The 26,312-nt window shown below is 36.9% G+C and overlaps 13 protein-coding genes and 1 non-coding gene across 14 annotated transcripts; 9 read left to right on the forward strand and 5 right to left on the reverse strand.

Moving 5' to 3' along the window:
* Positions 1–114: 114 nt before the first annotated feature.
* C5L36_0E01420 (uncharacterized protein) lies at positions 115–753 on the forward strand (the record flags this gene model as incomplete). The annotated part of the gene is made up of 1 exon (XM_029467696.1): positions 115–753. The coding sequence occupies one exon, from the start codon at positions 115–117 to the stop codon at positions 751–753; it is 639 nt and encodes a 212-aa protein (XP_029323556.1).
* A 195-nt stretch (positions 754–948) lies between these two features.
* C5L36_0E01430 (uncharacterized protein) lies at positions 949–1,959 on the forward strand (the record flags this gene model as incomplete). The annotated part of the gene is made up of 1 exon (XM_029467697.1): positions 949–1,959. One exon carries the CDS (start codon positions 949–951, stop codon positions 1,957–1,959), a length of 1,011 nt encoding a protein of 336 aa, XP_029323557.1.
* Positions 1,960–2,057: 98 nt separating this feature from the next.
* C5L36_0E01440 (uncharacterized protein) lies at positions 2,058–2,510 on the reverse strand (the record flags this gene model as incomplete). Its single annotated transcript, XM_029467698.1, has 1 exon — positions 2,058–2,510. The coding sequence occupies one exon, from the start codon at positions 2,508–2,510 to the stop codon at positions 2,058–2,060; it is 453 nt and encodes a 150-aa protein (XP_029323558.1).
* Positions 2,511–2,803: 293 nt separating this feature from the next.
* C5L36_0E01450 (uncharacterized protein) lies at positions 2,804–5,701 on the forward strand (the record flags this gene model as incomplete). Its single annotated transcript, XM_029467699.1, has 1 exon — positions 2,804–5,701. One exon carries the CDS (start codon positions 2,804–2,806, stop codon positions 5,699–5,701), a length of 2,898 nt encoding a protein of 965 aa, XP_029323559.1.
* Positions 5,702–5,863: 162 nt separating this feature from the next.
* Positions 5,864–6,373, reverse strand: C5L36_0E01460 (uncharacterized protein; the record flags this gene model as incomplete). The annotated part of the gene is made up of 1 exon (XM_029467700.1): positions 5,864–6,373. The coding sequence occupies one exon, from the start codon at positions 6,371–6,373 to the stop codon at positions 5,864–5,866; it is 510 nt and encodes a 169-aa protein (XP_029323560.1).
* Positions 6,374–6,788: 415 nt separating this feature from the next.
* Positions 6,789–9,125, forward strand: C5L36_0E01470 (uncharacterized protein; the record flags this gene model as incomplete). Its single annotated transcript, XM_029467701.1, has 1 exon — positions 6,789–9,125. One exon carries the CDS (start codon positions 6,789–6,791, stop codon positions 9,123–9,125), a length of 2,337 nt encoding a protein of 778 aa, XP_029323561.1.
* Positions 9,126–12,135: 3,010 nt separating this feature from the next.
* Positions 12,136–13,236, reverse strand: C5L36_0E01490 (uncharacterized protein; the record flags this gene model as incomplete). Its single annotated transcript, XM_029467702.1, has 1 exon — positions 12,136–13,236. The coding sequence occupies one exon, from the start codon at positions 13,234–13,236 to the stop codon at positions 12,136–12,138; it is 1,101 nt and encodes a 366-aa protein (XP_029323562.1).
* Positions 13,237–13,562: 326 nt separating this feature from the next.
* On the forward strand, positions 13,563–14,297 carry C5L36_0E01500 (uncharacterized protein; the record flags this gene model as incomplete). Its single annotated transcript, XM_029467703.1, has 1 exon — positions 13,563–14,297. The coding sequence occupies one exon, from the start codon at positions 13,563–13,565 to the stop codon at positions 14,295–14,297; it is 735 nt and encodes a 244-aa protein (XP_029323563.1).
* A 183-nt stretch (positions 14,298–14,480) lies between these two features.
* Positions 14,481–17,825, reverse strand: C5L36_0E01510 (uncharacterized protein; the record flags this gene model as incomplete). The annotated part of the gene is made up of 1 exon (XM_029467704.1): positions 14,481–17,825. One exon carries the CDS (start codon positions 17,823–17,825, stop codon positions 14,481–14,483), a length of 3,345 nt encoding a protein of 1,114 aa, XP_029323564.1.
* Positions 17,826–18,980: 1,155 nt separating this feature from the next.
* Positions 18,981–19,826, forward strand: C5L36_0E01520 (uncharacterized protein; the record flags this gene model as incomplete). Its single annotated transcript, XM_029467705.1, has 1 exon — positions 18,981–19,826. The coding sequence occupies one exon, from the start codon at positions 18,981–18,983 to the stop codon at positions 19,824–19,826; it is 846 nt and encodes a 281-aa protein (XP_029323565.1).
* Positions 19,827–21,900: 2,074 nt separating this feature from the next.
* Positions 21,901–21,972, forward strand: C5L36_0Etrna3C. The gene has a single exon. It is a non-coding gene; the product is annotated as a tRNA-Cys (tRNA).
* A 356-nt stretch (positions 21,973–22,328) lies between these two features.
* Positions 22,329–23,396, forward strand: C5L36_0E01530 (uncharacterized protein; the record flags this gene model as incomplete). Its single annotated transcript, XM_029467706.1, has 1 exon — positions 22,329–23,396. The coding sequence occupies one exon, from the start codon at positions 22,329–22,331 to the stop codon at positions 23,394–23,396; it is 1,068 nt and encodes a 355-aa protein (XP_029323566.1).
* A 296-nt stretch (positions 23,397–23,692) lies between these two features.
* On the forward strand, positions 23,693–25,294 carry C5L36_0E01540 (uncharacterized protein; the record flags this gene model as incomplete). Its single annotated transcript, XM_029467707.1, has 1 exon — positions 23,693–25,294. The coding sequence occupies one exon, from the start codon at positions 23,693–23,695 to the stop codon at positions 25,292–25,294; it is 1,602 nt and encodes a 533-aa protein (XP_029323567.1).
* Positions 25,295–25,297: 3 nt separating this feature from the next.
* On the reverse strand, positions 25,298–26,239 carry C5L36_0E01550 (uncharacterized protein; the record flags this gene model as incomplete). The annotated part of the gene is made up of 1 exon (XM_029467708.1): positions 25,298–26,239. One exon carries the CDS (start codon positions 26,237–26,239, stop codon positions 25,298–25,300), a length of 942 nt encoding a protein of 313 aa, XP_029323568.1.
* Positions 26,240–26,312: the final 73 nt, after the last annotated feature.

Consider the following 26,312-nt stretch of genomic DNA (forward strand, 5'->3'; position numbering starts at 1 on the left):
TGCTGAGGATATAAATTCCGAGGTGGCGGGGACGTGCATTTGTAGTTGTTAAATCCGGACCTGCTTTTCTTTTCCTTTTCCTTGCAGCTACATTCCACCACCAAGCCAATAGTTATGAGTAAGTCAGTTTCGGAAACAATTACTGAAAAGATCCCTAATATTGGAGAAGTTGATAATAAGGATAATACCGATTCCACAGAGAGTGCCCTTAGATATAGTGCCTATGCAAATCGTATCCGTACTATTCTCTTAGCTTCACACAGATACGTGGCATACACTTCTGATATTGGGGAGTCATTTAGACCCGTAGCACATCCGAAATTGGTTACTCTTGGGTACGGGATCTCGTGGGCATATCTCTTGGGAGATGTGGGATATGAAACCTGGAAGGCGAAACTACGTCAAGAAGGCCGCTACAAACCCGGCTTGAAGCCATGGGATGATACCCCATTGGCCAATCCAGTTGCTGCTATGGCATACGATGACTTGGATTGGAAAGTTCTTGGTGTGAAGAGAGCACTCTTCCAGAGTGTTGCCTCCATGGGACTACCAGCCTTCACTATCCATTCGACCGTTAGATATTCCTCCCTATTATTTAAGAATGCGAAAAGCAAAAACTTGAAAACATTTGGACCTGTTGCTCTCGGTTTGGGAATTGTTCCATTCCTTCCTTATCTGTTTGATAAGCCTGTTGAGGAGGCATTTGACTATCTATTTGATTCATTCTTTACAAAGCCTAGGAAACTTGAATAATAGAACACAATAATAGAATTAAGCCCGGCCAACTTGAAACGCGCCCGGTTACAAATTCTGTCTTATTTTTCAAGCCTATTTTCTAGCTAACCTCCTAGAAAAGGTGTAGTTCTTTACATATATATATTATAAAATGAGAGATTTTTGTTTTTTTTTATTTGGTATAATAGACACAAGTTTTGAAGCCTAAATATTATGTTTGGCTTTGGAAGAAAAAATACTGGGCCTGTGAAGGAATGGAAAGTCGATGACAGCAAAGCTGTTGTTAGTAAGACTTTTGACCAACCCCCAACGTCGATCGAACATACGCCCGAATATGAGGACATCGAGAAGGAGGAGCATGAAGAGATATACAACAATGTTCTCAAGCATTTCAAGGAAACAGATCTGTATCCTGTAAAGGAGGGAGATTGTCCGAAATCCGACTGGAAGCCATTAAATAAATATGAAAAGTTGTGGTTATCAAAACAATGTCTGCTAAGGTACCTAAGAGCATGTAATTGGAAACAGGAAGAGGCAATCAAGAGAATCATTGGATCCATTGCCTGGAGAAGGGAATTTGGTATCGGAGGTGGTGAATGGGATAAGATTACACCTGAATCAGTTGAAGTTGAGAACGAGACAGGTAAACATCTAGTTTTCGGCTTTGATGATGAGAAAAGACCGTGTTTACATTTGTACAACGGTAAAAGAAATACCAAAGCATCCGATAGGCAGATTCAGTTTTTGATCTTTATGTTAGAAAGAACAATTGACTTTATGCCCCAGGGCCAAGACAAATTGTGCCTTTGTGTTGATTTTAAAAAGTATCCGGAATCTTGTACTGAAGATCCAAAAGTTCCACCAGTCAGTCTTGGTAAATCAATTTTATATATTTTGCAGTATCATTACCCAGAAAGATTAGGACGTGCACTGTTTATCAATATGCCAACATTAGTCAACATTTTTTTAAAGCTCTGCTGGCCATTTGTTGATCCATACACAAAGCAAAAATGTAAATTCGACGAACCTTTTGATCAATTCATCAAACCTGAACAATTGGCATATAATTATGGTGGTGATGTCAACTTTGATTACATGCACGATGAATATTGGGATGACTTTGTTGCAAAGGCTGAAAAGAAAAGGGCAAAAATGATGGAAAATTTCGAAAAAAAAGGTGGGGAAATAGGTACCAGTGAATGGGATATTAGAGATGGAATCTAGCAAAATTAGATATTCTTTTTTTCCTTTAGTTTACATTTTTTTTAGAAAGACTTTTGTAATAGAAAGGTATACATGTGCATGTTATAAATTCCATGAAATCATTTTCTCATTAAAATGTACAAATTTTCCTGCTTCAGGCCAACAAGATTTCTGTAATTACCTTCTAAACACATAATCAACCCTCCAAATGAACAAAATACGGAAATTTTGTCGTCTTTACCCTCTTCGAATTTGTAAACAGTGCCGTGCATCACATAATCGTAATCATTCATTAGAGATACTTGGTCAGGCTTTGGTGGTCTCCATGAACCATTAGCTCCCACCAAGTCATCTGTATCCATTGCACTTGAGTCATCTATATTTAAAGATTTAGCTAATGTAATAGTTAATGTATCATTCTCACTAACTGGGAAAAGTTCATGGTTGATATCAAGAGTTATTCTGGTGTCTGGCGAAGAAGTCGAGTTCGCAACTATTCTGGTTACACGATCGTATCTTGCCGAATCTGTAGATTCAACGTTAAATATATCATCAAACAATGTAGAGGACATGACGGGTCTTCAATAGTCTGTATTGCTATCGGTTTTCTCTCTTAATGGTCAACCCATTCATATAGCTTAAATGAAGAAAACAAATTTTTTTTTTTTCAATATTTCATGCTACGGCTTAACATCTAGAAACTCTTTTGAGCGACGCGTCGATGGTTTACTTGACCAACTTCCTATTCCAAGCTGGTATCCGTTCCTGTTGACCGTGATGTTTCACGTTTATTTCCGAAGGAAACTTTGGAAAGATATTGTGAAGAAGCAGCAGTGCCACATACTAGTAGTAAGACTATTCCAATATGAATGATCATACTGTGATAAAAGGTCACAGTCTAGAATCTGATTACCCAATTGGTAATGAATCTGACGATGGTATTATTCATGACAATATTGATGATTTTGATATGGACATGGATATTGAAAATGGAAATCCAGAAATTGATTACTATCCGGGACTTTCTAAGACTGGACATTCATTTCTTGGTCAGCCCGAGTCAATGGCAAGCTCAATTAAAAGAAAAATCAAGAAGTTCCTCAATCTATTGAACTCTTACCAGGGAAGAAAGTTAATTATTGGAATTTTCATGGCTTCTACAGCAATTGTGTTATTTGCCCTAATGCTATTTGCCGGACATTCAGGAGGTGATGCAAGCTTACCAGGTGGTGCCGTTCATGAAGGCAATGGCGATGGTAATACGGAATACCCGTATGACAATGAAAAACAGAATTCCGGAAGTGATAGTGGTGAAAAAGGTTTGCCTGAAAATGATGTCCAAAATCTTGCTAAAATGAGTTTGGATGATATGAGATCAGGGAAATTTTGGGTATTCGATTACAATGTAAATTTTATTGATTACGACGAAACAAATGAAACAAAAGAAGTTTCAGAAGACAGTAGTCGGTCTAAGCGTAGTGAAAACGACGACAAAGACGATGACAAAGACGATGACAACGACGATGACAAAGACGATGACAAAGACGATGACAAAGAAGACGACAAAGGTCGTGGGAAGAATGATGAAAAAGATGATGTTAATGTCCCAAAACATAAGAACGGTGACCCCGGATATTATCTCCATCAATCAGAAGGCATGGTGTATTTGCAAATGGCTTCCGACAAATCTTTCAAGAGAAGTATTTTAGAGCTGTCTAAATTACAATATGGGGGAAATATGCTGAATCCACATCTAGTTTCTGTAACAAAAGATCTCAAGAAATTCATTGTATCTTCTGAATCTGAGGATGTCTGGAGACATTCGTCACTTGCAAGATACTGGATCGTGGATGCTGAAACACAAGAAGTAACCCCTGTTCATTATACTACCAAAAAATCTGACTCCGTTGAAATAATTGTACCCCTAAAAATCTCATATGCTGCGTTTTCTCCTGATGGCCACTTTGTTTATTTTAATTATAATTCCAATTTGTTTTTGAAAGATTTGAAGTCTGGAAAATCTAAACAAATCACAAAAGATGGTGATGGGGCAAATATTTTAAATGGAAAACCTGATTGGGTTTATGAAGAAGAGGTTTTAGCATCTGATAGAGCTATCTATTGGGATAACAAGGGCTCAAAGTTTGCATTTATAAAATGGGATGATACAAATGTCCCCGTATATAATCTTGAGTTGTTTGGTGATAACAAGTATCCGAAGATTCTTGAACTTAAATACCCCAAACCAGGATTTCCTAACCCGGTGGTTTCATTATATGTTTATCACATTGAAAGCTCTAAGATAATAAAAGTCAAACAGCCTGAGGACCAAGAAAAAGATTCTGATTTTTTGGGCAAAGATTTTATTATTTACCAAACAACGTGGATTAGTGAAAATGAATTGTTATTCAAAAGGACAGATAGATCAAGTAGAAAGATTCAGGTTTGCGTTTTCGATGTCAAGGAAAACAAAACAAAAGTCGTAAGAGCTTATAACACAGATGAATATAACGGTTGGTATAAAAATAATGGTGCAATTTATGTTTTACCTGATAAATTGGGCTACATCGATAATGTTGTGCATGAGAAACATGACCATTTAGCACATTTCAAGTCAGCTTTTGACTCTGAAGGTGATCTAATAACCTCTGGTGATTGGGATGTCATTGGTGGTGTGGTTGGTTATAATGCAGAAGATAAGCAAGTTTATTTTATTGGAACATCGGGAAATTCCTTGCAAAGGCAAATTTACAGGGTTAGTTTGGATGGCACTATTTTGACTGGTTTAACAGAACTAGACAAAATACATCATTATTCATTGGATGTATCTAAAACCGGTAAGTGGGGGGTCATCAAGTATGGCGGTCCAGAATTACCTACTCAAAAGCTCGTTGAACTAGATAAACTTTTAGATGGCGACTACTATGATTCAATTCCAACATTAAATGAGGTTGAAAAAGTCGAAGAAACTCTGAAAAATTTCGAAGTTCCAACCAAAGAGTATATCCCAATCAAGTTACACGATGATGTTACAGTTAATGTAATCGAAGTTAAACCTAAAGATTTTGACGAAAGTAAGAAATATCCAATCTTAGTCAGCGTATATGGAGGACCTGGTATACAGAAGGTCAGCTGTGAGTTTAATTATGGCTTTGAAGAAGTTGTTTCCTCTTCCCTAGATGCTATTATTCTATATATTGATCCAAGGGGTACCGGAGGATCAGGATGGGAATATAGAGGATGGGCTAGAGACAATATTGGATATTGGGAGCCGAGCGATATTACTGAGGCAACAATAATTTACATGAACGAAAGAGAATCTTATATAGATAAGGAAAGAGTCGCAATATGGGGATGGTCCTATGGTGGTTTTACCACTTTAAAGTCGCTGGAATTTGATGAAGGAAAAACATTCAAATATGGTATTGCAGTGGCACCTGTGACCAACTGGGAGTTGTATGATTCTATTTACACAGAGAGATACATGGGAGTACTATCTGAAGATAATAAATATGAAGATGCAAAGATATCTAATTTTGAGGCATTCGGCAAGGTCGTGCAATTTCTAGTTATCCATGGTACAGCAGATGATAATGTGCATTACCAAAACACTTTACAATTGCTGCATGAATTTGATATTGCCGGAATTGAGAATTATGATGTGCATGTCTTCACAGATTCAGATCATTCTATTCGCCATGATAACGCCAATGTAATTGTTTATGATAAACTATACAATTGGCTGGCTACTGCGTTCAACTAACTTGAAAACTGGGTCTTCCGTTTATATTATAAAAAGAGTATTCTAAGATTAAGTATTGTAAATTACAATAAAGTCGTTCATTAATTTGATATTCATAGTTCGTAAGTCATTACAAAAAGCTGGTTTTTTTTGCCTCCTTGTTTTGAAAGCATAATATGCTAACTATGGTCTTGATTTATTGACAGTACCACAATAATTGCATGTTTTCAATTTAATATCATTATCAAATTTGTCAATTGCAGCTTTGACTTGAGTGCCTAAATCATGGCAATGGAATGCTTCCTCGTGACAGATTTCAGAGCAATTCTTACAATACCATCTCATTTTATCCATCATTGTTTCTGGTCTGTCCTGTTCAAGAACAATTCCAACAGTATTTGCAAAACGAACAGGACTGTGAGGAGTATCTGGTGGTAGGAGGAAAGACTCGCCCTCCTTAATAGGAATGTCTCTAAATTCCCCATTATCTACAACTTTCAAGAGCATGTCACCTTTGTATTGGTAAAACCATTCTGGAGTCTGGTTGATATGATAATCAGTCCTTTCGTTTGGACCACCAACAATCATGACTGTAAACCCACCATTTTGTAGACAGTAGTTATTAACAGGAGGTTTCAACTTGTCCTCATTCGCCTCAATCCACTTTTGAATGTTAATAGGTGCTCCAAGCATTGTTCTATATTAACCACTGTGGCTAACTGTATATACCTTTGAATGATAAGCTTTTTCAAGTAAATCTAGGGTAAATAAGTTTTTTCCCGAGCTGACTATAACTTTGAATCGTACAGATTAGCCAATGGCCTGATATTTTTTCACCTTAAATAGAACCCTTTTCAGGCTGTGCGTCAGTTATAGCTTACCTAAACACGGGAACTGTTTTTTTTTTTTTTCCTTTTTCTTTTATTTCGGTATATGCTGAGCCCCTTTCTGTTTTTCTTGAAGTTAATTAATATTAAGACAGGCATTGAGGAGACAAACTGAAATTGGGTTTGTCAGATACACATGACCGAGAGTGTATGAACAAGGGCAAACGACTCCATTGCCTCTTTGTTGAGAGAGATTTATTATCCAGTTGCACAATTAAGTCATGGCACAAGACTCTAGTGGTATCATAGCGGGGATGAACCCCTTGAAGTATTCCACCACTTCGCCATACACGATGTTTTTCTTCCAATTGATTGTAATAATAACATTCTCCTTGGTGTTGAACTATCCATTAAGTAAAATCAAACAACCCAGGGTTATTGCAGAAGTTTTAACTGGCGTTATTTTGGGGCACACAGCTCTTGGTAGAATTCCAAACTTTACAAAATATGTGTTCCCTCCTGAATCGATTCCAGGCCTAACATTAGTTGCAAATATTGGAATTTGTCTATTGATGTTCATTGTTGGTTGTGAAGTCGATGTCAAGTTTATCAAGAAGCACATTTTTACGGCCGTCTCTGTTGGTTTGTTCAATATGGCCGTTCCTTTCGGTCTTGGATGTCTATGTGCGATCGGGCTATGGAAAGAATACAGAGAAAATGCGGACGGGTTACCTCAGATTAAATTTACAACCTTCATGGTATTCATTGCGGTAGCTCTTTGTATTACTGCGTTTCCTGTTTTAGTTAGAATTATAACAGAGTTACGATTGGTTAAAGATAGAGTGGGTACTGTTGTTCTAGCAGCGGGTATCACTAATGACTTATTTGGATGGGTCATGTTGGCCTTGAGTGTCACATTGGCAAATGCGTCTGATTCTCTAGTCACACTCTATATTGTGTTGGTATGTTTTGGCTGGTGTTTGTTCATATGTTATCCTGTCCGGATTACCTTGAATTGGTTCTTGAAAAATTGTCTTAAGGAATTTGATGGCAGCAATGAACCTTCTAGACCCGCAATGACACTTATCTTAGTGATGGTTTTTGCTTCAGCGTTTTTCACCGATATAATTGGAGTCCATCCTATTTTTGGGGCCTTTTTAATAGGTGCAATCGTTCCAAGAGAAAACAATTATGTTATAGGCTTAACATCAAGGATCGAGGATTTAGTGAATATTATATTTGTCCCAGTATATTTTGGTATTGCTGGATTGAGTGTTGATTTAGGTCTGTTGAGGTCTGGCGCAGATTGGGGCTGGGCTATTGGTCTTATAGTGATAGCAATGGTAGGAAAAATCTCAGGTGGCCTAATTGCATCTAAATTAAGAGGCTTGTTCTGGAGAGAGTCATTGACCGTCGGTGTATTGATGTCTTGTAAAGGAATTGTTGAGATTGTGGTCTTGCAAGTTGGATTAAACGCTAATATTATTACTAGAAAAACTTATTCTATGTTCATTTTTATGGCAATCATTACAACGTTTCTAACAACACCATTGACGTTATATGCATATCCTGCTTCATACAGAGAAAAAGTTCAGGTTTGGATCCAAGAAGCAGCAAATGAGAAGTTAAAGAAAACAGCAGTTAATGACAAAGAAACTATATTGGTAGAGAAAGAAGATATTGTAATAGATAAGCTTATTTTAGCTGTGGATGATGTTGATAGCTTATCCACAGGTATGTTAATTATCGACATATTGTTAGAAAACGCTCAGATACCTATCCATGCAATCAATATGAAGACCTTGACTGAAAGAACAGCGGATATATTACATGCCTCAATGATGAATGAAGATGAAAATCAACATGGATATACCTCACTAAATTCAACCTTGAGTGTTTTCAGTATTTTTTGTCACTATAACAGGATTCCCTTTACATCTGAGATATTATACTCTTTACCTGAAAACTATTTAGAAACACTACTAGATAATTCTTCCTTTTCCGACAACAACTTATTTATGTTGCCCATGACAAAAAAGAATTTCTCCATACAAAACATTCGGGATATAATAAAAGAGAGTCAACACTTGAACTATTATAAAGGTATTTTCATCAATAATGGGCAGTTTTTATTTACTCAAAATGACCATGCAGATATGGGGACTAAAGAAGCGAATGGCAGATTCTCAGAGGATACCATGCTGAATCCAACTGCTCTTAAAATCTCAAGCGTGACGTTATTTCTCAACCACCCTGAATTGACGAAAAATGATAAGCTAGCTATGCACCTATTTGAGATTCTTGTCAAAGGTAAAGACCTAAGTGTTGGTAAAGTCATCTTAGATAACATCGAACCTGAATCCCGGACTAACGATATTATATCGAGTTGGATCAAAGACAATGATGAAATTTTTGGTAAGATTCATTTCACCATTACCAATAAAACCAATACCCTTAGTAAACTTGACACTGGAAAGTCTATTAGTGCATTCTTAACTGATGAAACGAAAACATTTTCTGAACTAGACAGGTTGATTATTGTTTCTGCAGATGGAAATGATATAAATCTTATTTCGGAACTTGTTGAAAAACATGAGAAAGTTATCGTTCTTTTCTAACAATGTAATTTTATATTTGTAATCTTATTTTTACTAAATTGTATGTTATTCTTTCAAATCCTAACAAGTGGTTATAAGTACTTTGCAAATAAAGATTTCAAAAATCAAGAGGCACAAATTATCAAATTTTTTGTTTGTCGGTTTCACATGTAGGTATAGCCGTTCCTCTCTGATTTTTTGCACAGGCATCATGTATAGCATCAATGCATTATCCAGGTTTAATTTTAAAATTCAAATTTTTGTGCCCTTCAAAGTAGCCTTACGTCTTTGCTCTATGTTAGATTACTACATGAAAAGTCTACGCGTAATCTCCTGCTATTCGTTCTTCAACAAGATAATGCAAATGGAAGGTTTGGTCTGAATGAGCGATAACTGAACTTATATCTTTTGGAACTTCTAAACTAAAAAGAAAACAGTACTTTGTGTGTTCACTTCTGCAATACAACATTATATGATCAATTAAAGACTTTCATAAAGGCGTCAATAAATTGGCTCGGATCTGCAATTTACAAAACTTTCTCAGGAATATCCAGTTATCAAAGCTAACTAGGCGCCTTGTAACAAGCGTTCTTGCAACAAATGCATGAGTATGTTAGCAAATAACTATCAGTAACCTTGGCTGCCTCAAAAAAATTCTTCAGATATACTAATACTGCTAAAAAAAGGTAGTTTCGAATAAAGTTGAAACCAAGTTCATAAAGAATATTTCGTAATACGTTGTACTTTAAAGGCCAGCACTGTAAAAATAAATAATGGGGCTGACATCTTAATTTTACAATGTCGCCAAATGATTCATACTGTACTTTCAAAGACATCGAATCAATGGTTTCTAACAGATTTTGCTGCCGTTGGTTTTTTTCTGAAAAAAACATCATCATCATTAGATCCTGGTAGTGGTCAACCGATACTCTTGCTGTTGAAGCAGACCTGTAATGCTGCAGTTTTGTTTAGAATTAGAATTCAACTGAATTAGTACAGTTTTCTTCTTCTTAGATTGTATTTCGGTACAAAATCCTCTATGATTAGATAAACCCCGCGGTCAGAATATTAAGTTGTTTTGCCATCTGGATTCTTGGATAATGATAAGCAGGCAGCTTTATTGACCAGTTGCTCTTCCTGTTCCACCTAAGCAGAAAAGAAATTATAGTCTTTTCGGAAAAAAGTTGAAAGATGGAATCCTTAAAATCCTCAAATCGTTATAACAGGCAGTATAGTACACCGGGGTTTCTTAGTTTACACTTTTGACAGGCTGTTTTATCATGATATTCTCTTAAAGTTATAACCATTCGTCCTAAACCACCATTATTAGAGTGACACTCTTAAATAACTTTTGTTTGTAAGTTTCAACATAATATCCTTTTTGAGAAAATAAGCATTTTATTAAATTTCGTATGCTATAAAATAGAAAATACAAATAGGATCAAAACTTACAAAAAAGCAATCACAGTTTCCCCAAAAGCGTCACATCCTAAAATTGTAATACGACTTTACCCTTGGCCTTTCCTGGTGCAACTATCTCCAAAGCTTTTTGTGATTCCGTATAAGCATCGTTAATAGAGTCAATACTGAAATCCAAAGGGTTCTCCTCCCCTAATTGGTTGACAATTTCAATGTATCCTTGGTTCCTAGCAAGAAAAATTTCGACAATTTTGAAATCAAACATACCAAGGTTGCTCTTCAGCCTCTTGCAAACTTTTTTCCAGCTAGGGAGTAAATCTGTTATCCTTACATTACTATAATCAATGACCTTAGACCCAGCAACTTGCGTGTAAACACCATACTCTTCTGCTGGCTTTAGTAGTTGGGAGAAATAATCCATAACAGATTCATCCCCCACAGTATCAACAATAATATCGAATTTACCATTGTCCTTGAGAAAGGCTAAAAGTTTATCCATTTTAAAAGCGGAAAAATTATTATAGTTAATGAAAATATCAGCCCCATACTTTTGTGCCTTCTCAACTGAAAGTGGAGAACATGTACCCACAACATTGCTGGCCAAGTAATATCTCTTAGCAAACTGAAGGGTGAAGGCACCAACTGAAGTACCTGCCCCCAAAACCAAAACATTTTTACCCTTTAATGTGTCTTTGGTGATTTATCAAGCACTGGTGAGCGGCGCCAGAAACTATTGGAAGTGACGCCGCCTCTTGGAACTTCATACCTTCTGGGATCATCTCAAGAATACGCGTAGTATTTACATCAAATCGCATGTAATCTGAACAAGAGCCCACTTTGAAAAACACTTCAAGGCACCCAAGTAGATGGTCACCTGGTTTAAAGTTAGTTTGTGACCCAGCGTTAAGGACAATGCTGGCAAAATCACAACCTATAACTTTATCTCCGCCTGTAAACCCATATGAAAAACCTTTAACAAGACAATCTACAGGATTCAAAGATGTTGCCTTTACCTTGATAAATAGTTCACTTGGTTTCACGATGAAATCTGGGGTAATAGAAATGTACAACTCTTTCACAGTTAAGAGATCGGATGATGTTTTCTAAGTAACTGCCTTTATTTTCAACGTATTCTCTGTTATGCAAAGATCTGCGGACATTATAGTGTAATTGATGATTTTTGATACCTGGTTGCCACATAGAAAAAGATAAAGACCATCTAAGATAAAAATTTGTTTTTGAGAGATCTTGGCTATTCAAATAGAAGGAAAATAAAGTCAGCCAGATCAATGCTTATCGAAGCAAGAAAAAGATTTCATTCTTAGTAGGGCTTAATTCCGAGTCCCGATAGGGGCTCAACTCCGATTTTAATGCCGATGCGGTCAAGTTTTTTTTTTTCACTACAGTTTAATTATTCAGAAGGAAATTCTATGAAGGATTTTATGCCGAACCTTTTTCCTCTGGACTCACATGTAACTTTTCTGTGGCTTCAACTTAGCTTGAGTTGCTGGAATATATTTGCTATATAATATTATATATGTATTTAATGAAAACGAAAAAAAATATTGCCTGGCAACCAGACATTGAAAGCTGTACCGCAAAAGTCTCTATACTACAAAATACACACAACTTTTCCCGAAATATTGGCTGTAGCTACCTTATGAAGAGCAAGATCATATTGAGACCAACCTCTAAAAATACTATCTATTGGTGTATCTAGTAACTTTTTTCTCCACATAGTATCAATGACGCTACCGAAGGTGGAGTCATAAGCTAACTTATAGACATACAATGGAGATTTGTAAACTCCCAACAAATGCATCAACTTATATTTAATTGATTTGAAGCTTGGAAAAATTATTGAAGATAAACTACAATTGAACAAATTCATCGAGTTCGAGCCATACAATTGAACAAAGGCTCCGTTATCAGATGGAGCCTTCAAAATAATATCCGCATAATCGTAATATACCTCATTTCTAACGCAGTCTAATACCATATCAAATTTGCCGTGGTCCTTCACATACTTGAGAATTTCATTGACATTTTTCAAATCACCATCATGATAATCAAGAGCCAAGTCTGCTCCTGCGTCTCTTAACCTCTGCTCTGATCTTGTTCCACATGTAACAACAACAGCTTTGGCGTCCATGTATTTTTTGGCCATTTCGACTGCGTAGGATCCCACCGAGGTTCCTGCTCCAATTACTAAAATATTCTTGCCTTTCAATGAACCTTCGAGGTCATCTTTGATAGTAGGGCATATTCTGTTGATACCCATTTTCAATGCACCATATGCTGTAGCTGATACACAAGGTATTGACGCTGCTTGTTCGTATATCATACCTTCTGGAATCTTATCACAAAAAATACACTTCTTTGGATCAACAATAATATACTCACTGTATGTACCATTGATGGACATTGGAGCAAGTCTGCAACCATAGATAGAATCACCCTCTTTAAATGGTGCATTTTCTCCAGCTTTTACAACTTCTCCAGCAAAATCACACCCAGTCACTTTTTTAAATGATCCTATAAAGAACAAACTGAGTTTATGCATCATAATATCAAATGGATTCACAGATACTGCCCTCACATGAACTAATACTTCTCCGGGCTTAATGTTAGTTGGCACGTTTATGTATGAAACTCCCAAGTTCCAAAAACTGGAGTACGTCAAGGCTTTACTTCTGATCAAGCCACTATTCATAATATTTTTCAATCAATCGTTGGATCCCATAAAATATGAAAGTTCATAAAACGGTATTATTGTTAACGTCTAACGGATTATATGTAACACCCAACTCCACCACCCGTTAAAGATAAATCGTCTGATTATTGACACCAGTGGAAAACCTTAAATTCTATAGTAGGCGTGGTCACGTGAGCAATCCCAACAACAGTTGAGTTTTTCACCTTAAAAAAAAAGTAGACGGAGACGTGGAGAGGCCCTAGGAAGGAATAGTCAATAGGTCCCTAATAATACTCCAAATCTTGAACTCAAGATCTTTGTGTGTGTTATCGGAATAAAGGACAATGAGTTTGGTGAAAAATAATAAGGTATTCATTACACCGACAAAGAAGCTGTTCTATACAACGTCGCCTTTGAAGAGAATATATGGGCCTGATGGTCTAACAACGTCGGTATTGCAACGGCACAATATATCACGTAGGGAAAAGCTGCTAGCCGCATATCGCAATGTTGTGAGACTCGTTAAGTATATTCAAATACATAACCATTTCCGGCAAATATTGGTTGTTTTGGCAAAAATTAGATTGAGACAAGACTATAAATATAGAAGATCAATTTTTTTGAACACTCCCTACAACGAGAGTGACTTTGATGTTCGTTTAGTCAACACTGTCAATTTCATACATAACGCTTCATTGGATAATCCCTATAATGAAACTTCACGACCTTCAAGTTTAGAATTCAAAATAATAAATTCATTGGTGCAATTTGAAAACACTAAAGCATTACCTGGACCATTGCGTGGAAGGTTGAAAAGTGAATTTGTAGCGATCGAAAAATGGAGGGAATTAAGAGGAATTGAAAGAGCTTGGAACATGAGTAATGCCGATGAAAAAACTAAGGACGAGAGGATGTGGTGGCTTGAGGGGCAGAAATTAAGAAATGATGTATGTTTTGACTACCTAAAAGAGCTGCAACTAATCGAGAAGAAAACGTTCCTCGACCATATGGTTACCTCGATGATTGAGTACGAAAGGGCTATTGTCTTACTGAATGAAGAGTGTCACTTATTTTTATAGTTCATATGTTGAACGTAATTTTAATAAACAGTTATCTATACGGATAGATATTTATAGAAAAAGTATGACAATTTTATTGTAAATATAATTAAGAAATGAATGTTAAGTAGCTTGTATGTAAAGAGAAAATGTATAATAGAAACAAAACTTCTGAAATGGCGAAACAGCAAACAAGTTCAAGTTTTACCAACCTAATGAACTTTTGACATTAACTGGTGCTGATATTTCAGGAATACTCCTAGGGCTTTCCTGTTTCTTAATAAACCCAAGAATGTTAGAAATTGAGCTATGATTTTGGCTAGTATTCAAAGACGATTCAGAACGATTCAGTCTCACATCTCCCAGCGAACCACTATAATTAAGATCTTTGAACTCTTTGCTTATGAATTTATCTTCAGAAGACGAGAAATCATTATCAGACCAATCATTATCTTCGGGTAAACGGTGTTTCATCATTTTTCTTCTGAAAAAGTAAATGACGATAGCTCCATAAAGAAGACAAGCTCCTAACACAGAGAAAAAAATTATAAAAAACCTGCGGATGCCACCCACTTTTTTGGAAGCTGGAGTTGTAGATGCGGAAATGGCATCGCTATCGAGGGAACCCAACGAAGCGGCAATGTTTTCTTCACGGGAATTTTCCCCACTTGCTCTATTGTTACTATCTGAAGAACCGACAGACTGTACCGCATTCAAGGAACTTAGTAAACCATCAACTGGAATCTTCGGATCAATTAACTCGGCCAAAGAACTGATTGTTTTATCTGGGTTACTGTAAATTAATGATGTGCGGTTAGTTACTGCGTCTTGTAATTCATCAATATATTTTTTATCAAAATAAACCTCAGCAACCGTAATCATATAATCAACCTGGACTGATTGGTAAGGCACTAAACTTTTGACAACAATATGTTTAGTTGAAACCTCCGGGAAACCATTAGCCAGAACTAGTGGTAAATATTCAAAGATCTGGGCAGATGAAAGAGAATGTTGAACGACAAACGCATAATTAAGAGCTTCAGTAAATCCAATAGTAACTAATTCAAAATCTGGGTTTTCATTCACGACATTAGTCGGCATGATGGCACGTGGTAACAAGGCAGTGGCAAGGGATGTAGAAGTTGCCTCGGCTGATGCATCAGACGGCGTTTTGGTTTCAGCAATAATTACTGTGGGCAACCAAGTAGTTGTTAAGACTAAGATACCGGAAGATGACGTAGTGGCATTTTTACCTGTTTCCTCTGAAGTTGATGTATCTTGAGATTGAGGTGCGTTTGTCTCAACAAAACTAGTAGTAGCTGGGTTGGAATTAACAGGAGTCTGTGTTACAATGTTCGAAACTGGTGCAGGGTTAGATATCGAGGTGGCAACTGAAACTGGCACGGTATTTTGATTTTGAGCAACAGGCTGACTGGATGAGAAAGTAGATGTGGTGACTGGATAAGAAGGAAAGTCAGAAGTATATGCCTGGGATGATGATGAAATTGCAGAAACAGAAAAATGCGACTCAATTTCACTACTCACTCCCATATACGATGCCTTTGTAATAGCAGAAATACTCGAAGTCGAAACCACAGATGTGGATGGTAAGACTGTACTAGTAAGTGATGAAGGTTGCACGTATTGCTGGCTTGATGTTGAGGGCCAAGAAACAGATGATCTTGAGCTCACAGTGGATGCAGCTGGAGTAACGTTTGAAACCCATGTGGATGTTGAAATTGGAGTACTTGAGACTTCTGATGTAGAGTATGTTGGAGGGATAAACGAACCTGAGCTTGTGTCAAAAACTTCTGAAGTAGAAGAAGTTGGAGCAATAAATGAAGTGTCGGTACTATTAGAAACTTCAGAAAATGTAGACCTGCCAACAGAAGTCGAGTCAGTTGAACTGAAGCTGTAAGGTGTTGATGTGGACAAAACATCGTTACTACTTGGGATTTGGGTCGACAAGGATAGAATATCAGAAGCAGAAGAACTAGAGAACTTCATTGAAGCCTCGGTATTGCTTGTGACACTAGTTGACAAAAACAACTCTGAAGATGTAGAACTTAGTTGAACAGAGACACTTGTAGAGACTTGTGTGCTGCTTGGAGTGTACGTCGATGCAGGTATATCGTTTGACGAACTTAAGACAGGAAAAGAGAAAGTCGTTTGTGTCTCTGAACTACTTGAGCCATCACTTGATGAAGAGGATGGAGAAATCAAAACACTGTCAGGCTGGGTGGCATCAGTGGAGGATACACTAGATGATTCCACTTCTGAAGTAGTAAGACTACCCGAAGTGTCGGAAGAATAAGTATCAGTGACAGAGGAAGGAGTTGTTACTGACGATGCAGAAACTGACCCTTCGCTACCACCCGTAGTGACGCTTGAGGATACTGTGGTATGAAAAATTAAATCCCAGTCTGGAGTCGAAGCAAATGAAAAGCTGGTTTGAGTAGGTCCCCAAACTACAGTAGATTCTGAAGATGGTTGTATACTAACTAGTGAACTCGTAAAGTCGGTTGAACTAGTAGGTTCTGTGGAACTCGCAGAGTCGGTTGAACTAGTAGGTTCTGTGGAACTCGTAGAGTCGGTTGAACTAGTAGGTTCTATGGAACTCGCAGAGTCAGTTGAACTAGTAGGTTCTGTGGAACTCGTAGAGTCAGTTGAACTAGTAGGTTCTGTGGAACTCGTAGAGTCGGTTGAACTAGTAGGTTCTGTGGAACTAGTAGGTTCTGTGGAACTTGTAGAGTCGGTTGAGCTAGTAGAGCTGGTTGAGCTAGTAAATTCATTCAAGCTCGTTGATTCCGGTAAGCTGGTTGCTTCTGTTGAGCTGGTGGTAGACTCTAAATTCGAAAACCCCAAAGCAGTTGCACGACTCTGGACATCAGAAGACACTTCAAATGAAGTAGCTGGGCTTGAAAGAGAGATGGTATCTAAACTTGTCTCTGACGTATCTTGCTGGTTATATGTGGATGAAGATGAAGTATAAGTACTAGAAGTAATAGGTGCCGGTGTATAAGAAGTTGAATCTGCCAGAGTAGGTGTTGAGGATGTTTCCTCACTTGAGGTTGATTCGGTCAAGGATGATGGTGAAGGAGTATAAAACAGCCCCCAATTAAGCGTATCTGAAGATGATGAGGACGATGACGGTGATATTATTTGAGCGTCTGAGCTGCTTGATGTGGTAGAAGGTGCAGATTGTTGGGTGTTTGTTTCTGTAGGAGAGAAGTCAAGGCTGGATGTAGATGTAGGCATAGGAGTAGTTGTAGGTGTCGGATCTGAAAATGTCTCGCTGCTTGAGCTTTCCAAAGAGGTAAGAGAAACAACAGGCGTTGGAGACTGTGTTAAATCGGTGAACAAGCTGCTGGAAGACTGAGCATCAACCGAGCTTGAGATCTCATTTATATATTGGTTGATGTTGTTGTTATTGTTGTTATTGTTGTTGTACTTATCATTTGCATGGGTGGAAAAGAAGTCACTATGTTCTCCAGCAGACGCATGTGGAATTGAAAGAAGAACCAAAGGTATCAAAAAAAAATTTAGCATGTTTGTAAGAGATGTAATAAACCGAAATGAATGACTGGATGTGAGTAAAGTGGGTTGTGATTATATCTTTTACCTATGATGGCGATCTTGGAAAAGAATAAAAGACTAGGATTTATCCTAAGTAGGCATATATGTATTTCTGTGAAAATGTTTGAGAACAACAAATTAACCAATTGCCTAGTCAATCAACAATAAAACAATTGATAAAATCTGGCAAATAGTCCACGGGTGGATTCATACGACTGAAATGGATCCAGTCTTGAAGCGATGACCAAAAACAGAGAGTCTCTAAAGATGCAAGTGAATGAGGATCCTGGAAAAAATATAGCCTGATATAAACGATTGGAAGAGGCTCTAAAGAGATGCGTTGGTGGGACACTAGTATGTGTATGATACGTGTCTGTATGTAGAGGTGTGTCTTGTATGTATGAAGCCTCTATATCAGCTACGTTCCTCAGTGTAAGGAAGGACAGCTATATCACACTTTGTTGTCGAATTTGATGCAAACAAATCATCACTACACCGTATGAGACTCTCTCTCTCTCATTCTCTCTCTTAGTTGCAGCACCAATATTTTCAGGGAGGGGCCATGCACATGCAGCTGCTAAAAAAACTTCGCATTTCCCCTTTAGGCGCCCTCTGTTTTGTTTTTCTTTTTCCTTGGCGTATCTGCTTCCGCGTTTCCAAATCATTAATAAAAGGAACCAATTATAATACAATATGGATAGCTCAATACATGTGACTGTTCGCGTGCGGCGATTTTGTGGGGTGTTGTTCCTGCGCCAAAAGATGTTCCTGGTGCTAATGCACGCCTGCGCCGTCCCATTCGCTCGAACCGCGTCTTCGCTAGAACCGTTGCATTGGTCTAGACCGGGGACGTTGTAAACAACAACACTGCCTTCAAATTAAGAGTAAATAAAAACAGTGTCGACGCGTCGGGGATTTTTGTTCCAAGTTGAATGAGGACATTTTGTTTTCTCGATAGTACCTATATGCGTGGAGGTAATATTGTTTAACATTGAAGTTGAGAGTAGTTGGTGGATTCAATTGGACAATTCAAACATCGGGTACTTGCATTGCTGAGCTCGGTTTAATCGTATAACAGAACATCAAATAGAATAGCATTATTGCTCCTCCCCCCCCCCCTTAAATCCAATGAGTAAGAGTAACTTATTTGCCGACAATGATATTGATGGCTTTCAAATCGATGACAATCTGAATGACGATACTTTGATATCTCCAGATAATAACCCCGCAAACCTAATGGCCTCACCTGAAGTCCCCCAATCTCTACATATCAACAACACTCCGCAATTCAAGAAAAAATATGAAGGGGGTATCTTTTCTCTTAACTACTATAGACAGTATTTTGATTTGAACACTTCGGAATTCATATCAAACTGTCTTTCCTCGCTCAATCCGTTGTCTAAACCATCTGCAGATGATTTCAATCATATAGGTGATGTCTACGGATCAATATGGATTACTGCTACCTTGGTTTTTCTACTATTTTTCTGCAATTCATTTGCAGCTCTATTGAGTGGATGGTTCTTAAATATTGATTTGAAATCCATGAAAATCAATTATTTTAAAATGATCATCTCCTCTATAAATCTACTCTACGGTTACTCGGTCGTCATCCCTCTCATCTTGTATCTCATATTAAAGTTCTATTTGAAAGTCTTGTTTCTAGTTCCACTATCCAAACTTGTTTCAATTTACTCATATGCTAATCTCATGTGGATTCCTGCGGCCTTGCTCTCCATATTTAGAGGCTTCTTGGTGAACCACAGTATATTAGACACAGTACTCAAATGGATCTGCATTACTATTGGCGCTCTGATGAGTGGTGCCTCGATTCTTCACAAGCTCAAAATATATTTTAGCTCAATCTTCGGTGAAGAAGAGAAAAAAATGATGTATGCCTTACTTGCACTATTGTTTCTGGCACATGTTGGTTTTGCAATTGGCTTGAAGGTCTGCTTTTTTGGTAAGCTGTAACTAAATGAAGAAATCATATCTACATATTTCCTTCATGTGAAAATTTGACAGCACAGTTTACGTATAAGGACCACATCGAAAAGATATGCGAATCACTAATGTGCAGTGCCTCCTAGATACCTATTTTGCTTATAATTCCAGGTGTTGGGCGTGTTCTCGTAATAATAAAGTTTGGTAACTCGTTGTAATTCAAAACTCTTGATTACATGGGAAAGTAATGGATAAAGCCTATTAGATTTTCTATTTGAGCAATATATGATTTATAAAACTAATAGGTTTATGTGTCACTCATGAATTCAAAATTTGTCATTATAATTAGGGTTCCGTTGCAGTGGTACAATTCTTGCATACATTGTACTTGAGGTGGGCTCATTAAATAGGACCGTATTTGAGACTTATCGGAATAAGTAAGCTGATTTCTTTTGTACAGTATAAGAAAATTTCTATAGGAGCCCAATGTCTATATAGTTCTTTTTAGGGTTACTCTGCTTATTTGGGTATCCCATTTCTCATGAAACCATCAAATGGCAATTAAAGGAGCAAAAAGACAGACTAAACGACTCTTCTGGCTCTAACTTAATATTCCTATATCAGACTTTACAATTTGCTTTTTTATCCAACTGCTACCCAAAGAACTAGGTAAAGTAGAGAATACACACTTACTGGATGGGGATTATCTTCCCTTCTTTGTATACTTTATAATCAGGAAAACGTGAAAATGTTACAATTTTTTTAATCTCTAGAAAAAAGTAATGTAAGGTCAGAAAAAAAAATAGATTTATGATATTTGGGGATAGCCTCCCCAAGGCAAGCAAAATCTGATTTGTATTGAAAAATGTTGGAATCTGTTGCTGGGTTTGCTCCAACTAGCATTTCCCAATCACACAATCAAAAATACTCTGAGTTATCATAACGAAGGTGATCGACCAAACTTGAATTCGGTAAAATAGAGAGTTTCGTGGACTGCTTAGCGGTAGTCACGTCCCCTATGTAAATTTCTGTATTATTGAATCATCTAAAAGATGAATGTTCCAATCAAGTTTGATACACCTATTCTTCAAATTTAAATTAGGATTATAGGAAAATTAAATAAATTCTGGTCGGAAAATCATTCAAACAAAAGAATTAAAAAAAACGATTGTAATATTCAGCATATGTAATCGATAAGCGTGTATTTAACTTGTATACATGAGCATGTACTTTTATAGTAGTAAGTTTAATCGTGCATCTATAATAAGGATTATAATAATGATTAAGTTTATTACCTGGTGGCTTCTGACACTAGTAAACTATAATATAGATTAGCGTTTTTGAATGTTATAGACTGAACTATTGGCAACAAAGCTTATACAAAAGACTACAAGATAAAATAGACGGCTACTTTTAATGGTTGATAGGATTCACAGTCTTAGGTGACATTGTTTTTCATGGAAAACAGATGTAAGCTTAAGCTACATAAATTGAAGAGTATTTTCTTAGTTTTAACAGTGCACTTAAACTTATCAAACTGATCTAGCTAAAATTGATGTGCGTGTTTATATTTTCTTCTCGAACTACAAATGTTTTTATTGTCTATATGGAAAATTGTTTTGTACTCTGAAAATTTCAGCCCTTGTCATCCGATGTCACAATCAAGGTTATTAGAACAAGATGGATTCTTTAAACAGTAGTGAAACAGTACTTACTCCTAAACAGATTTTTTTAAAGCACATTTTTTTTTTTAATAATTAGTATTTTTCAAGTATTCTACACTGAATTTTATTCATTAAATATTGTACACTATTCCAACCTGCCACATGAAAAAATGTGAAAGTGTTGCTGGTGGTGCGTACTTTAGAATCTGATTATTGCTTATTTATATCTTATATATTTTTATACGTTAATTCTCTGGAACATCTATGGAATGTCCTCTGTTTAAATAGTAATTCTTGAATTTAAAAATAGCATTTTGAGGGATTTAACTATCTTCTAGAACTCCTGTTTAACCTTCTACAATCTTCTTCAACCTTCTATATGATTACCCGTTTAGGAAATAGAGATAGTACTTTGTCTGATCTCTTCAAAAATGCAAAAAGCACGCGTAGCTCAGTGGTAGAGCAGCAGATTGCAAATCTGTTGGTCGCCGGTTCAAACCCGGCCGCGGGCTTTTATTTTTGATTGCTACCTTTTTGTACATCCGTGCACCTCATGTATTTTATTAGCTACTTCTAGGTAAAAGTCGAGTTTGAACTCGATAGAGTTCATTCCGCATAAAATGATTAGAATTGCATTGTTTGAATAGAAGCCACTAATATTGCGAGACCACGTTCACTATATTCATAGCAAGATTTCATTTTCTTTACGTCTATGCCATGACAAGCACTACATTTGATATCCCAGTATTCTTTTCTTCAGTTGTTGGATTATAATCAATCCAAAGGCAGTATCATTCAGACCAGACAAAATATAAACGAAAAGTATCTATTTCATCACTATAGGACTAAACTTAACCTACAAACTATCATGAAATACATCGACGAGTTTGATATTGACCTGGTTAATCAGTTCTTGACATTTAACACCACAGAAATGCATATTCAGGGAACATGTGATCTGTTTACTACAAAACCCGTAGGTTCTGATCGAAAACTCTATAAAGTTTTAGATAAAATGTACAACACCGAAGATAACGATGAAGGTGAAAGCCTCAAGGATATGGATTCAAAACAACGTCAGAACTCGTTGAACTCAGTAGGTTCTACTGAAAAATCCCAGTCGTCACCAGATAATGTGAATTCTCAATTTATACAGCTCAAAAACCGATCATTCTCTTATTCTCACACCACAAAACCACAAGTACTGAACAATGGTGATGATGCTACTTTGAAGAGATCACACTCTTTTGCATCTCCAACCCCAGAAACTCAAATTGAACACTATGAGGAAGATTCACCATTTGGACCATTGAGTCAATCATCTTCAAGAAAACTGTTTGGGTATCTAATTGGTGCACTGAACGGAACTTTCCCCGACCATGATTTTTCTACTGTTCAACCGAAACATTTTACCATGCTACATTCTGCAGGTGAGCTAATAGCTAAAGTTAATTCATTTCTCATTTCATCGGGAAAATCGACAGGCCTTGATTGGATATGGCAGACTATAAATACCCATATGGAATTGGACCATTGCGTTTGTTTTCAGTTTGACCCCTCCCAGTCTTTCCTGGACGATTTAGGTGTAATTTGGTGCAATATGTACTTTATGTTCAATAAAAAGAAGAAAAGAGTTGCATTTTTGTACTTTTTGGCAACGATTTTGAATGAAGCAGACAACTCAACTACTATATCAAGGAGAAGAAATAGTAAACGAGGAACTTTGGATGAAGAGGGTATGAAGATGGGGGAAGATGATAGTGAATATGATCTTCGTTATAATGAGGATTATGAACCAATATACGAAGATGTTTTCGAAGATGACGATATTGATATGATCGATGGAACAAATACCATCAACAAGGATGAAGAAGGCTATGATATGAGTGACGACGAACTTGCCAATCTTAATCAGGATGATGAAGGTTATTTGTGAACCCGATGTCCTTCTTCCAAATCTGAGTTTTGAAATGTAATTTATCAACTACAATAGTATTTATAAAGCTATAGCGTTGTACCAGTAAAGCTTTAGCATTGTAATACTTTTTTCTCATCTGTTGAATCAATGTATACTAGTTTGAGTATTTGTATAAGGTTAGAAAAATGTTACACCATACAGTAGGTAAACGCGTCAAATGTGGAAACACTTTTTCGGTTTTCAAAGGCTTTCCTAAACGAAATGTACCTATACTCTACACTGACTTTACAGCCTTATAACGTTATCTAAAGGCCATGGACTTGCCCCGTCAATGTTCGGAAGACTCATTTTTACTGAAAGATGACCAAAGTGAACAATTTTTATTATCATTGACCAATAATAGGGTTTTGGCGTCAGAACTTCTTTTATATTCTCCTGGGGTCATCTCAGACAAGCTAAATAAAACTGAAAATGAAATAAATGAGTTCGTTTGGAAATATAAAAACGAAACATTAGCTAGGATAAAACGTTCTTTAAGACACCCTTTTGATCCAGAAAGTAGTGAAATACGGCCAGACCATTTCACCATTGGAGATGAATCTATTGATAAAAAACTCAATGGTGGAATACCAGTAGGGTATTTGATCGAAGTCTCGGGCAAATCATCTTGTGGGAAAACAAACCTTCTATTGACATTGTCAATTACTATCCAGTTACCTAAGGAGTTTGGTGGATTGGGCCCTTCCGTATTTTCTTCTGATCATGCAAGTACCCAACTTGATAATGTAAAAACATTATATGTTCCAACCGAGTCACCATTACCCAGTCAAAGATTAAAGCAAATAGTTGATAATTACGCCGAGCTACTACAAACAAATGGCATTTCCAAAGAAAGAGCTGATTTATTTCCTAAATTAGACAATGTTTTGACAACATCTAGTGTAATGTCAACCCTAGACGAGCAAGACCATATTTTGCAATACCAAATTCCCGCCATGTTATCTAGAGACCCTTCTATCAAATTACTAATTATAGACTCTATGACGCATCATCTCAGAGTGCAGTTGCCTTGGAAAGAGCAATCAAGGTATGTGAGAAAAACATGCAGATATTTGAAAACATTGGCACGAAAGTATAGCATAACTATAATAATTTCCAACCAAGTTACAGATAAACCAGTGAAAGGTCTTTTAACTGGTGAAAATGATATTTTATGGAAGTTGAATACAGAGTATCAACAGGCTTGGATGTCAGGTTGGGATAATATTGGGATTATCTATCGACAACTAATGAAAAGGGAGGGAATTATCGATGAGGCTGGGGAGAGCTTCGAAAGACTTGATTATCTAGATGAAATCAGTAGTGCTGATAAGTTCAGCCAAATAACAAATGATTCCATGACTGATTCTACTGGCTCTACCCAGCAAACTCAGAAACAAAGCTTGAAAAGTGTACTTAGACTCGAAAGGAAGCAGCTATTTGACAGCAGCTATAAAGTTAAAGTCAGCGGAATTGGAACCAGACCTGCGTTGGGGTTAACACTACTTGAAAACATAGATATGAGGATTGTTTTAAGCAAAGAATATGCTCCTATCTTGAACGAGAATCTGATTGATGAGTTTAGTGTCGAATTAGGTATCGACTCTTTTAATGATTCTTGCGGAACGAGTCATGAAAATAACAGTATTTCAAATACAAACTACTTAGAGACTACTACACAAAACAAGCAAAACGAAAACTTGATTGATAAAAAACAACTGGTAGAGTCTTTGGCAAATAATACCTACTTAAAGAACTATAATTTTGAAACATTTAGGACAATACGTTGTGTGTTTGGTCCACTGATACCCCCAGGTGAAACAAAATCAATAGAATTTGAAATTTGGAAGGGAGGCTTGAGGAAATATGTTCGATGATATTTAGTCCCAGTGATCCCAACCTAGACCTTTACCCCAGTCGTCACGAACAAATCTATGTGGACTTTGCTCACCGAATTTGTCCAATGACTCCACCTCTTCCGGAGTTAGTTCTACCAGGTCGTAACCCTTTTTAATTCTCTCGATGTTAGTTGAACGTGGTAAAACAACAATTTTTTTAGAGATGCACCAATTGATGATGATGTTTGCAGGTTGAGTGTCATACTTCTTTGCCAATTCAAGAACTAGAGGAATTTTCAAATTTGGTGCACCACTAGAACCCAAAGGAGAGAAAGCTTCCAATACAATTCCTTTTTCTTTACAATAATTGTAGAGATCAACCTGAGGTAGATGAGGATGCATTTCCACTTGGTTAACAGCAGGAATGACACCGGTCTCCTCTATAGCCCTATCAAGCATAGCAATAGTATAGTTTGAAACCCCAACAGCTTTTGCTTTGCCTTGTTCTTTCAACTTCAATAACTTTTTATATGTAGTTAGGTAATCACCATCTTCATCAAATTGGATATTGCCCTTCTCATCTCTTGGAACAGGGACTCTTCCATTCTCATCTTCGACTTTCTTGAAGCATCTTGGCCAATGCTGCAAGACAAGGTTAACGTAATCCAACTTAAGATCTTTTAACGAAGTATCAAGAGATGTTTCGGGATCATTCCAAAAGCATGGCCAGACTTTGGTTGTAATGAAAAGGTCATCTCTTTTGATTTTACCCTCATTGAAAACTTCTTCTAAAACTTCCCCAATCGACTTTTCGGTTCCATAGTACCAAGCAGTATCAATCATCTTATAATTTGCCACCAATAAAGCGGCTCTTAGTGACTCTTTGAAGAGGTTGTAGTCGTCTCCTTCAAAAACGGTACCAAAACCGAGCAAAGGAATCTTTGCGCCTGTGTTAAGGGTTGTGGTTGTTGTAGATGCACTCATGTCTAGATTAGATGTATGATTTGTCTTGAGTTTAGTTAAACACAAAAAGAAGACACCACTCCCTCATACGAAC

This window comes from Pichia kudriavzevii, chromosome 5, assembly GCF_003054445.1.
Source record: "Pichia kudriavzevii chromosome 5, complete sequence".
Taxonomy (NCBI): domain Eukaryota; kingdom Fungi; phylum Ascomycota; class Pichiomycetes; order Pichiales; family Pichiaceae; genus Pichia; species Pichia kudriavzevii.